Raw genomic sequence first — 13064 nt, 5'->3', positions numbered from 1 at the left:
TCCAACCCTAGTCCTATCTCCGGGAATTAATCGTATCAATGTTATTTTCATGTTTGTTTTTAATAAAATTATTATTATTTTATTTTACTAACATAGTATAATTTTATCAAATATATGACATTGTATACATTTATTGTGTATCGATTTTCGAACGAAATATAAAACAATTTTTAGAGTATAAGTTGAAATTTGTTAAAACAGAAAGTTAATAATTAGAGATGAAATTTTAATTTTTTGAATAACTTCAAATACATTGAATTTTTCAAAAAAAAAAAAAAAAAAAAAAAAACTCTGCAGCACGATTTCAGATTAGTTTGATAGCAGTGAAAATATCGAATCTTGCAAGGGAAAAAAAGAAGAAAGAATTGAATAATATATGAAGTCTAGATTGGAGAAATTGAAGCCCATAGGATTTGAATTGGTTTCAAAGCTGGCCCGTAATCATAGCCCAATATCATATTTAGAAATGAGCAGCCCAATTTCAACTCCAAGTACATTATTCTAACTCAGGAAATATATTATTTAAACATATAAATAAATTATTTTAACTTATAAAATAATTATCTTACCTCAAAAATTTTATTATTTAAGACATAAAGTTCATTATATATTATTTTAACTCATAAAAAATATTATTCTAACATATAAAGTACATTATTTTAATTCACAAAATATATTATTCTAACTTATAAAATACATTAGTTTACCTTAAAAATTCAATTATTCTAACACATATAAAGTATATTATTTTGACTCATAAAATACATTATCTTATCCAGAGCGTTTATTATTCTAACATACAAGTTTTTTAAATACCAAAATGACATAGTTTTGAACCGTAGTCCACACAATAATTTGTCAATCGACTAAGATGTGAGGGTCCTCGGAGGTGGTGATTCAATTTTTTTGGAGAAGAAAAGAATATGCCAAATAAAAAGTTAAATTACAGGTATTATTATTTCTTGATTTTTCCTGGCTTCTAAACAAAACCCATGCCTTTCAGGCTTTTAAGCAACTCCCAAAATCTCTCCCCCCCTTTGGATTGTAGTGGAGTGTCTATACAAAGACTGCTGCTTTTGCAATTTCTTGCCTGTTTTTCAGAAGGGAATATCTAAAAAGCCTCTGTCTTCCTCTCCCAGAATCTCAGATGCGCTGCTAATGAAATCTTGCTCAGTTGTTTAAAGGTGATATCCATTTTCCCTCCCTCCTTCTTGCTAACACTCACTATCCACTCTCTTCTCTCAGTTTTGTAATTTTAACAGTTTTCTTTTGTGTTCTGGTGTCAATTTTAGCTTCAAAGAACTAATTTTTAGTGATCTTTAGTCTCTGGGTGTTCAAGAATTCTGATAGAATAACCTCAATAACCTTCTTTCATTCAGAGATAATGCAAAATTTCATGAAATTTTGCAGTTGAATTAGGATATGGTAGTGGGTGAATGCCTCAGGTTGAGATTCTAAGCACACAGCTAAGGTTTAGCATTATGATGATTGATTAATCAAATAATCAGACACCCTTATGAAGTAGTTTATTGGTTCTTCTTGTTTGCTTATGTTCAGTTTTAGGGATGATGCTTAACTTTGAGTATTGCATACTTCCTATCGTGGTTTACTTTTCCTGTGTGGTTTATGGGACGTGATTTGTGGGTTAGTGCGGTTTATCCTTCCTGTGTGATTTTACCGATTTATCTCCCAGTAGTTTGCGGGCTATTATACATGAGCGAGGGGTTTACCAATACACACTCTCGGGTAGTGACAAGATTTGTGACAATCCTTAATGAGCTTAAGTTATGAGCATATAATATATATAAACATAAATGTGCAATTCAACTATAACTTTTAGTTGAGATGGAGCATATGCTTCAATTTGGTATCAGAGCCATGTCAAAAGTCATGAGTTCAAAGTTTGTTGAACTGTTGAATCTAATTTCAGGGAGCGTATTCGTGGGATGGAAATTCTTTCGTGCCATTCTGGACTGTGTAGGCATTCCATTTTACAACAGAGAAGTTTGTGTTGCATTGTTTTCAAACCTAGCCATATGAGATCGTCCCCCTTGGATCATTTTAGATCGAACAAATTTTGCAGGAGTCAACATTGTCTGACTATCGGTGGTTTTAAGGGATTACAACAAAATTCTGGTTCCAGTCTCGTCGGGGGAACCTATAACTCTTATATACTCGATCGGGAAGAGGGTGCCCGTAGCATAACTGATACTGGGAAAGTACGAGAAATTTTGATACCGGGTTTGCCAGATGAATCCAAGGGTGAATACGTAGCTCCAATTAGCAGTTGCTTCTGGGAATGGAAGCCTAAACTGAACGTTCATTACGAAAAATCAGGGTCTGAAAATGTGAATTCCCCGCCAATACTTTTTCTCCCGGGCTTTGGCGTTGGGTCCTTCCACTATGAAAAACAGCTGAAGGATCTTGGCCGTGATTTCAGAGCTTGGGCGTTAGACTTTCTAGGGCAGGGTTTGTCAATGCCGAGCGACGATCCAACTTTGCAGTCCGGAGAAGAGGATCTCGTTTGGGGTTTTGGAGATGAAGCTCAACCTTGGGCAAAAGAACTCGTTTATTCTATGGACTTGTGGAGAGACCAAGTTCGCTCTTTTATCGAAGAGGTACTTTATGACTGATTTTTTTACTATTTAAGAACTACCTTAAAAGAACAGTTGAGAGCGTTTATCCTAGGATCATTTTTACGGGGTAGAGAAATGAATAAAGTTGGTATTTTGATAACTGCAGGTAATAAAAGAACCGGTTTACATTGTGGGAAATTCACTTGGAGGCTACGTTGCACTCTACTTTGCAGCACGCAATCCTCATTTGGTGAAAGGCGTAACTTTGCTAAACGCAACGCCTTTTTGGGGTTTTCTTCCTAATCCTATCAAGTCTCCAAGATTATCCCGAATATTCCCAATGCCGGGAACATTTCCTATTCCAGCACCCGTTAGAAAGATGACAGAACTTGTGTACGCACTAAACTTCATCCGTTCTCTTCTTTTATGTGCTTTATCACGATCTTAATTTGTTTACTATTTATATCAGATGGCAGAAAATTAGCGATCCTGATAGTATCACGGAGGTTCTTAAACAGGTTTATGCGGATCACTCTACGAACGTTGATGGAGTCTTTTCCCGTATACTTGAGACGACGAAGCATCCGGCTGCAGCAGCAGTGTTTACTTCAATAATGTTTGCTCCTCAGAGCCAATTATCATTCGACGAGGCTCTTTCTGGGTGGGTATAGAACACGGTTAAGCTGCTATGCGCTTGATTCTTTTTAAATTTTTACATTACTAGCTCGAAGTAATGAAAATTCTACTTGACAAAATGTAGGTGTCGAGCGAACAACATACCGATCTGTCTCGTATATGGGAAGGATGATCCGTGGGTGAAGCCTATCTGGGGCGCACAGGTGAAGAGGCGAGTGCCTGAAGCTCCATATTACGAGATTAGCCCTGCTGGTCACTGCCCCCACGACGAAGTCCCAGAGGTATACTGCTTAATACCGAGAAGCAATGTTGAAAAAATCGCTAGGCCTGGGGACCGCCTAGCGCCTAGGCGCGATTTTTGCAACACTGCCGAGAAGTCTAAAGAAATATTAGGAGATAGAATTAGGAAGAAAAGGCTCTGATACCACGTGCTGGACTTGGCCCTAAGCCCTGTCCTGGCCTCCGCCCTTTATTAGGTGTAAAACATGCGTTTTGATCCTCATCTCTCTGTGTGGACACTTCGATGTATAAATACAGATGCAATAGACAGATAACCGAGCTTTCCTGGTGTGCAGGTTGTGAATTTTCTACTACGCGGGTGGATCACAAGCTTGGAGTCGAAGGGCTCGGTTGCATTGCCGCTTGTTGATAGCCCGGAAAGCGCTGCATTGGACGTTTTTAAAGAGCTGGAATTCGTTCGAGAGGGATTGAGAAAACCAGTAAATGTACAGTTCTATGGATCCAACTTCTCTTTCTGGAAAAGGTTTGGCTCATACCTTAACCTTCCATTCCAAGGCAATGGTCTTCCAAGTAAATAATTTGCTTGTGATGTAGATGGTGATTGTTTTGCATTTAGGATTGGTATTCAATCTCCCAGAACCACATAGTTGTAAAGATGTGAAATTCATAATACATAGAATCATAGATTTTTTATTATTTTTTTTTTTTGGGTTCTTGCTGAATTGTAAACACCTTTTTCTGGAGATTTAAGGCTGCTTCATACCCATAGTCAATGATCGAACCCTTGACCTTTGGTTAAGGATGAATGAGTCCTTTTCACTCAACCACACTCCCTAGGTTTACAAAATCATAGATTTTTAACAACTTCAATCCCTAATCCCTACTATTTTAGAGCATGCACTAATAAATTCCGCTCTTGTAAAATAATCTGCAAATCACATAGGAGGAATAAACCAGGTTGTCCATAGATGATCGTCTCAAATTAAGAAGGTCAATAGATAGCTCTGTTCGACCAATTTGGTTATTGATGGCCAAAATTGAACATAACCAAGTTAAGAATTCTTTAAGTGAAGCTTTGCTTGTGAAATGGAGTTCTAAAAGAATTACAGCTAAAAAGTGTTATATCTATTTGAAACAAAAATGTCTATATTTCAACATTACAAAGTTTAAAGGAAAGACCAATCTGTCTTGCATAGTCTATGAGAACTATATTCTCTTTTGCCTCTATGGGAATTAGGGGAGATGGTTTGACAGAAAAAGAAACCTGAATTCCATATAATTCTCAACTGTTTGGATGATCCTCGTGTATGCCGGAGGCCATTGAACCCACGATTGGAAAACACTCAAGTAAGAGAATCTAAATTTTGTCTGGGGAAGTTTACCGTGTTTATCTAAAGTTCTGCCTCGTCTTGATCATTCGCTTCAGCGTCGCTAGCCAAAAGTTGCACTCGTCCCAATCACTTGTCGTCAAGAGCACCTACGTGAATGAGAAATCGACAAAGGTTAGTTTCATGTCCAACCTGTGTAACTTTAAAGGAGAGGACCCTCCAGAAGGATACCTGGATCTGAAGGGCAGTACTGAAGTCACCGTTGTCCAAAGCCCGACAAAGCTGGACGAGCTTTTCTGAAGCGTTCTTAGATATATCTCCACCATTGAGTTTAGCAAACAACGCACCTAGCTTCTTTGAATTATCATCAATCTCACGTTTCTTAGCTGGATTTGCCCGTGGCCCTCCTAATGCTTCTGATGTCTCGTTGAAGAGCCTAGTCAATGTTGCTATGACAGGTTTTTGTTCAGCTGTAGCATGGAATCCACAACCAAGTTAAACGAGATGGCGAAAGACAATTAAAACGCAGACAACTTCATTAATTCTCAGATAGGTTTTTTGTTCGTAGGAAGGATCAAGGTTGAAAAAATCGCTAGGCGCCTGGGGACCGCCTAGGGCGCCTAGAGCGCCTAGGCAGGCAGGCATCTAGGGCGCCTAGGTGGCCGACCACCTAGCGCCTAGGCGCCGAAAATCGGCGCCTAGACCCGATTTTTGCAACACTGGGAAGGATTCAAGAGTAGTTGCTGACTGAAACGAGCATATGGAAAGAAGTGAAAGTGGAAAATACCAGGCACATTAGAGGTATCGACTGTCTGCACTGTCGGTGGGGGAACAGCAGGAGTTACAGGTGGTTGGACAGGTGCTGCTTGAGTGGGGCTGGGAGGTTGCATGGCACTCACATTAGGTCTTTGAACTCCCGGATTTGTAACCGGGGCGAATCCCCTAACATTTGGAGAAGGTGAAACCACTTGAGGCATCCTTTGTCCGAGAGGCGGATTGACTTGTGACACGTTAGGGTCATATGCACCACCAGGCACATGAGGACCGGTTGGAAAACTAGGGTTAGCCTGCCCCTGAAAACATGCTTGAGAAAATTAGTTATGTTTAAAGGCTTCAAATTAGTTATGTTTTATTCATCCTAATAACAAAACGGCATAACGTACAGGATACAACTGGGAACCCAAAGTGGGCTGTTGATATTGCTCCACATTTCTCAGAGCCGGGGGGTTAGTTGGAACAAAAGGTTTTATAGTAGACTGACCGGCAGCAGGTGGTGCAGCAATATTTCCCTGCAAAGGTGGCTAAAACAGAAATACAAGTTTAATTTGAGAAGTTGAATAAAAAAAGGCAAAACAAGTCAAGAAACTTGCATTAAAATATTGTCCTACTAATTAAACTTTGCATTTATACTAATTGATTAGATTATAGCTGCCAAGGACGGAGCACGATGATTTCAGACGTCTAATTCAGTGCAAATCATATTGAACAATCTAAAATAATTATGCTGCAAGCAACACCTTTTTCACTAACAGTCTATGCAAGCACAAATTCAGCATTGTAGCGTTACTTTTCAGAGAATGTGAACCAAATGATGTGAATACCTGGGGAACATGATGAACTGGTGTGGGAAGAAACATGTTAGGTTGTTGGACATTCTGCTGTGGAGCAGGCTGAAAGGAAGGGGGAGTGGGCTGATAGGAAGGAGGAGTGGGCTGATAGGAAGGAGGAGAAGGCATATAGGGGGAAGGAGGAGCAGGCTGATAAGAGGAAGGAGGAGTATATCCCTTGAACGAAGGACCATGAGTAGACTGATAATTTTCAGCATATGGACCATTAAGAGTGCCTGGTGTGTTTTGCATGGGTGATTCCTGAGCAGGGAAAAGAAAAAGAAAAAAATTAGTAGCATGAACAGTAAAGTCTCGAAGAAGGCACAACATATTAGCGAATTTATTACCGGATAATAGTGTTGAGATGCACCATTCATGCCATAACTTGGCTGTTCAGAGCTGTATCCAGGTCCCGTTTGCAACTGTGAGTTCTCAAAAGCCATAGACCTAGTGTCCTTGTCTGCAAAGAAGGAAAAATTCAAGTTGCAACAATTATTCAGATTCATTTAGCAGAGTGACAAGTTAATTTACCAAAACTAGAGTTGCTGTCAAGGGTCTAACCTGGTGAAATTGAGAGGGCAATACGATCTTGTAAGATTGTCAGCTCAGGAGACAATTCCTCAGTTCCCAAAACCTTCAAGTACTTCATTGCTGTACTTAATTGCCCCTGACTTGCTAAGATTTCAGCATACTTCTCAACAAGCTTGCATAGAGAAGCGCTAAACCGCTTCTGTCTCGTTGCAAGTGCAAATACTATTGTCTTTTCCATTAAATCCTATAGAAAAAAGAACAAACATAAAGCTGCTTAACTGACCAGAGCATAGGTTTGCCAAAACATCACAGACAGCACAATACCTGAAGGAGATCAAAATATGATATGCCATCATGAATATCTGACAGTGTCCTCGACCATATCTCTATTGTTTTATCTATATTCCCAGCACATATAAAACAAAGTGTTGCTGGAAGTGTTTCACCGGCAGCAAAAAGTCTCGAACCAAGTGTGTCACACAACAATGTCCATTCGTCTTGCTGAGCAAACTGTATGAAAAAGGAAAATACGATCAAAATATAAAACCGCATCAAATGAATAGGATGGTCTCTGCCCAGATTTGGCGTAATAGAAGTCCTAAAAAGTAAAAACATGTCTGCTCCATTGGTTTGTATAGCATAAACATGAAATCTGGGGTTTGGACTTACAGTGCAAAGGAGAGCAAGTGTTTCCTTCCACGATTTCAATGGCCTGCTTTTTACAAGGCTCATGAGATCATTGCTAACCATTGCAGAGACAACCTGACATTAAAAGATGTTAGTGTCACAAAAATGTCAATGCAGTAAGAGAATCTCATAAAACTTCATTACCTTAAGGTAAGGCAATTGACTTGTCTTAAGGTATTGATTTCGAGTGCTTTCCCACAGGGAAGTACCACCAACATGGGCAATAACTAATGCATCAGCCATTCTATTAGCAGATATGCAGTGTGCCACAGCAGTCTTGTAATCCCCAACAACCAAAGCGCGCAGAATAGCATCTTCAGAAGACGAGTCAGTACTCTCCTCTAATCCATTTATCGCTGATGGAGATTCCTCCCAGCCTGAAGCAGCTTCATTATTATCAAAGTTATTCCCAGAGGTTGACACAGGAGTTTCAGTTTTCGGACTGGGAAGATTGTTAAAGAAATCTTCTCCATTATCAAATGGTAGCCCTGTGGTTTCTTTCTTCATGGTATTTTGTTCTGTACTTGTAACACTTTCACCTAGGCCAAGAGCAGATACTTGATCAGAAATATCATCCTGCTTGGCAACTTTTTCTTCTACAGGCAGACTGAAACCAAGGTGTGAAAGCAATTTTGTCCTTGCAGCTCCATCCTCTTCAAACATAACCTTCAGAAAACCCCATGTCTCCCTTTCATCATTAGATCTGTTCAAATAAAGGAATGAAGCAAACATTTAGAAAGCATAATTGAATGAAACAAAATCCTTTCATTAACTCGTGGAAATGCCATACTCTAAATCTTGGGATTTCTTGTCACACAGAAGCCTGAGTTGGGATCTCTCCCCATCCTGGATCATAGTCTCAAAATCGGAAGAACGACTGACTAAACCATGTTCAGTAACCACAGTACGCACATAGACCTGGAAAAGAGAACACCTTATACAAAGTAAAGACAGATGAGGAGAAAAAAGTAACATAAACCTACTCAGCACACCTCTGATGGTTTATCTGAGGCATTAGTGGAGTTAAATGAGACCAGCTTCCCTCCAAAACCAAATGACACTCCTCCTCCTCGTTTGTACCATTTTGGAGCTTTCAAAGAAGCTGCTCCATTGTACATTTTTCGAAATAATGTCAAATCAAAATCTATATTATAATATGGAAATGATAAAATAAAGAAAAGAAAGAAAATACAATATAAAATAAATAAACTATCATGTAAGTGCCAAGTTTTTTCCTGACTAAAAACTTAGCAAGCATCAAATGAAGGCTTATTGTGAATAAGAATTATCCTAACAAAATTAATTTCTATGTGCTTTGAGCCAATGTTTAAACAATGACATACATTATAACCACTATGAAGAAAGATACCCATTGTCATTCCTAAAAGAGCCACACTAACCTCTGTACAAAATAATTGCATTTAGCTACAGTGATAGACTGTAACTTTTGAAAAATCAAAAGGTTAATAAACTATCATACCTGCTCCAAAATTGCCATCTTCACCAACATATCGATCACAACCCTGCAAAATAAAAAAGAAATGAAATATTCTCCAAGATTAATAATTAATAAAGTCAAACTGTTGCCACACTACTTATCAATATTCACCACAAACTGGAAACCACAATTTAAAAATCACTGAAAGATATAAATAATTACACTGTAATATAGAGTGTGCTATTGTAAATGCTACACAGTTTCTTTAGTTTGTCAAATCACAACCAAAAAGGAAGAGCATGTAATTGAGGAAAAATCTAAAAAGAAGAAAGCTGTCTGTCTCTTCGAATTAGTCAAATGCTAATTGATGTAGTTACGCAAAATCAAAACAGGAACAGACCTCAATATTATAAATCCCAATCTTTCCATCAAATGAAGATGCTGATATGACACCCGGGCACTTGGGATACCAGTGTACATCAAAATTCCAATTAGTTCCTGATGGCAATTCAGAGACAATCTGCAGAAGCAATTGAAACTTTCTTAAAAAGCTGACGAATTCTTGGCTGTTTCTACAGAGAATTTATAACTCACAGAGGAAAGAAAAAGAGCAGGTATTCCACACAAATTAAATATCAAGTACAAATGCTAAATTTGCCCACCTCTCCTGATACAACATCCCAGCATATAGTGCGGTTATCTTTTGCACAAGTAAGTAGGTAGGAACTGTCAATGGGACACCAGGACATTGCAATGACACCTGACCAGCAGAAATCAGGAATTAAAATTAAAAGATTGTAATGAAGGTATCCAGGAAAAATAAAAACATAAACATAGGGCATCAAAGTGAAGTTAAGAAAGTAATAAGGGTATAGAAAAGCATGCTGCATTAAGTAAATAGGACACAAGTTACTGCCTTTGGTTCAGAAAAGTGCAAAGCAACATATCAGTCGCTTCATGTGTGCTATTTTTCAACCCATAAACAAGAGGGAGAGATTTTCATGACAATTAGCACCAAGAAACAAAAACGTATTCTTGAAAGCCTTCGGGACAGGACTAAAATAAAATCATACAAAGGCTCAGCTAAATGCTTAGGCAGGAGCTAGAATAAACTTAAATCTTTCATCTAAATTAAACTATCAGAGGAGCTCTTAAAAGATTTGCAAAGTACTATCAGCATGCTATTAAAAATAAATGTAAGCAGTACATAGATGCAGCTGTCCAGCTTTAAGAACTTATTTCTAGTGCCCAAATCAAGCTTTTGACAAGAGGCTAAACACAAGCAACTCAAAGAAAAGGAAAAAACAAACAGTTAAGTACACATACCCTTAGTATGCCCCACAAACTCTTTCACTGGAGACATTACATTCCGCATATCCCACATCTGTAACAATATATATCTCAGTTGCAGCTTACATCATGATAAATGCATTATATTAGCAGAAAAGGGCAGACAAACTATACCATGAGTGCAGGTGAACCATCTTCATCAGATGATACAATAAGCTGAGTGGCAAAATCAGGATGCCACTGCAAAACAGAACAGCGCCTTCTAATGGAATCTGAGAAACTGCATGTTTCCAACTAATAAAGGTTAACTAGTAATCAATAATGTACTAAAATAAATTTTCTTTGCAATTAAGGAAAAAGTTCTTACCTTATGACTGGCTTTTGCTTCCTAAGATCCCAAACCACTGAGTTAAAAAGGAAAAGAAAAGAGTAAGTGGCTGATTGTTCCACCTTAAAGTGGATAGTTAACTATCATATCATATTGCTCACCAGTTGTTCCATTCAGTGATGTGGATGCCAATACATGCTGAACCTTGCTGTTCCAGGATACATATGAAATTTCACTTTGGGCTGATGATCCACTACCCTACAAAAATCTCACAATTATTGTGTCCGCATTCAGCAGATTGTCCACTTAAAGTTACATTAGAAGAAATACACCCAAAGATGGATCTAGGCAGAATGACACAATAGGATAGAGAAGCAAGAAATGACATTTTATAATTAAATCATCATTCAATTTCTCCTTCTAAATTATATAAAAAGTCCATAAGCTGGGTAATACATCTCTGGATTAACTCCTTTTACGTACTAATAAAGGCTTTCTGTAATTTTGCAATGCTCTTTGTGCAAGTAAGGCAACAGCCAAACTTGGAGGATATATATGCACTTCCAGGTGTTGGACATATTCTTTGTGCATTTTTAACCACATTTTTATATACTACACTAGATTCTCTAACTAATACTAGAGAGTTGTCTAGATGAAAAGAATACTTGATTCCCTTCAGCAAAGATTTATAGCAGTTCAGGAGATAAGTTAGCAAAGATTTCTGCAGCACAATTGAATGCTTTGTTTCGAATGATTTTATTAAAATTTAATTTTCTTTTAGCTGTTTTGGTCTTCAGAAAGTTGGAAGCAGGAGATATAAACATGGTTCTAAGAGAAGTTGTTACTACAAAGGCTTGCAGACTATTTTTTACATCTTAAGTTGCTACATACCTTCAGAGGAGGATAATGGGTAGGTTCTACCGGATTTGCAATATCCCATATGCAAATTTTGCCTTCATCAGCACCAGAAGCAAGGAGATTTGAAGTAAATACATTAAACTCCAAACCACGAACCTGAAAATTTAGAAACAGCATAATACTCACTGTTATCACCAGATTTCCAACAAAACAGCAAATGTCATAAAGGAAATCAAGCATGGGACATGCAATTATGCTACTTACAGGCCCACTATGGTTAGAAAGATGGCCAACAAATGCATTTTCAGAGGCTTCAGGACCTTCTCGACTTTTGCCAGAGCTGGTGGAAAAAATTAAAACAAAATTATATTGACATAGATAATCATAGCTAAGCATGCAATTAGATATTTAAAGGAATTTAAAATTTGTGAATAGTCACTAGAAATTTAAAATTTTTATTAGCAAGGTCCTTAGCAAACAAAGATGGCAAGTATCCAGAAATGGCCTAATAAAGCAATAACTAGCATGGAAAAATAGAACTTATTACTTGATCTGAAAACAATAAATCAAATTATTCAATACAAGTCAACCATTTTTTACTTCAAAAATAATTTCTTTTCCACACGATTCACTAGTAAAAAGATCAAATAGTGGCATAGATTAACAACACACTAAATGACTGCGTATCCAATGAAATTCTGGTAACTCTAATTCTTTTCCAGTGTCCGAATTGATAATGGTTTACACTCAGCCACAGACACATGCAATGAGTACAATTCAATAACTCAACACAATAAAGTAAAAAGTTCACATCTTTAGCTACTAAATTGATTGACAAATAAAATAAAATTCAATAACATAAATAAAGAAAATGATGGTATGGAAATTACGAGATCAAACGCCTGGGATTCCACAGCCCAATGGTGCCATCAACAAGACCACCGGCGATGAGGCCGAGAGAGAATTCTTCGGAATTGGGCAGAGCCTTCCCCCATGACAAGCGGTTGAACCGCTCGGAGCTTGCCACCGAGCCGGCCAAGATGAGCTCCCGATCATCTGATGTGAAGTCGAGCTCGAAGATGTCGAGATTGGCCGTGGAACTGAATGACAGATCGACCGCACCCGCCATGGTCCCGGCCGCGAGGTACGGCGCGTCGGGCGCGAACGCCGCCGACGCCGATCTGTTCACCGCCTTCACAATCGCCATGGCTCACCGATCAATCCAACAACGAAGGCGTCCTCCCTTGTGTTTGTAGAGATTGCGAAATGGATCTAGGGTTGGGTTTGAGAATTGGGGGAGAATTCACAGTGCGGGACAACAGATCGAGAGCGTGTGTTATTGAATTGTTTGGTTACGAATCGGAACTTTTTTAGTGTTCATTCATTCTTTCCTTCTGTTACTTCAGTTCGATTTCGTCACCTTGCAGGCGTTTTGATAGAAGCCCAAAGGGTGAATTCGGTAATTCACGCTTCCCCAATGCTTAAGTGCTTAATAACAGTTAACAACACCAATTTTATTTTATTTTATTTTTTCCCTTTTTCAAA

General features: G+C 38.3%; 2 protein-coding genes across 3 annotated transcripts; one reads left to right on the top strand and one right to left on the bottom strand.

The window, feature by feature from the left end:
* Positions 1-985: 985 nt before the first annotated feature.
* On the top strand, positions 986-5421 carry LOC109155850 (pheophytinase, chloroplastic-like). 2 transcript variants are annotated; one of them, XM_019303526.1, is made up of 6 exons: positions 986-1184; positions 1931-2618; positions 2743-2969; positions 3046-3237; positions 3337-3537; positions 5377-5421. In XM_019303526.1, exons 2-6 carry the CDS (start codon positions 1947-1949, stop codon positions 5393-5395), a joined length of 1311 nt encoding a protein of 436 aa, XP_019159071.1. In that variant the 5' UTR covers positions 986-1184; positions 1931-1946; the 3' UTR covers positions 5396-5421. The 2 variants fall into 2 exon arrangements, with proteins under 2 accessions (XP_019159071.1, XP_019159070.1); XM_019303525.1 differs by lacking the exon at positions 5377-5421 and adding an exon at positions 3788-4164 and having other exon boundaries at positions 3337-3493.
* Positions 4497-12932, bottom strand: LOC109155846 (protein transport protein SEC31 homolog B-like). Its single transcript, XM_019303515.1, has 22 exons — positions 12410-12932; positions 11784-11859; positions 11553-11675; positions 10823-10919; positions 10701-10737; positions 10508-10613; positions 10370-10427; positions 9706-9803; positions 9444-9563; positions 9086-9128; positions 8598-8707; positions 8396-8523; positions 7750-8308; positions 7588-7680; positions 7243-7428; positions 6949-7162; positions 6735-6847; positions 6382-6648; positions 5944-6081; positions 5568-5853; positions 5012-5250; positions 4497-4929 (listed from the first exon to the last, which is right to left on the bottom strand). The coding sequence occupies exons 1-22, from the start codon at positions 12724-12726 to the stop codon at positions 4840-4842; spliced, it is 3498 nt and encodes a 1165-aa protein (XP_019159060.1). The 5' UTR covers positions 12727-12932; the 3' UTR covers positions 4497-4839.
* Positions 12933-13064: the final 132 nt, after the last annotated feature.

This window comes from Ipomoea nil, unplaced genomic scaffold (genome assembly GCF_001879475.1).
Source record: "Ipomoea nil cultivar Tokyo-kokei standard unplaced genomic scaffold, Asagao_1.1 scaffold2704, whole genome shotgun sequence".
NCBI lineage: Eukaryota > Viridiplantae > Streptophyta > Magnoliopsida > Solanales > Convolvulaceae > Ipomoea > Ipomoea nil.
This window is presented reverse-complemented; position numbering and strand designations above follow the sequence as displayed.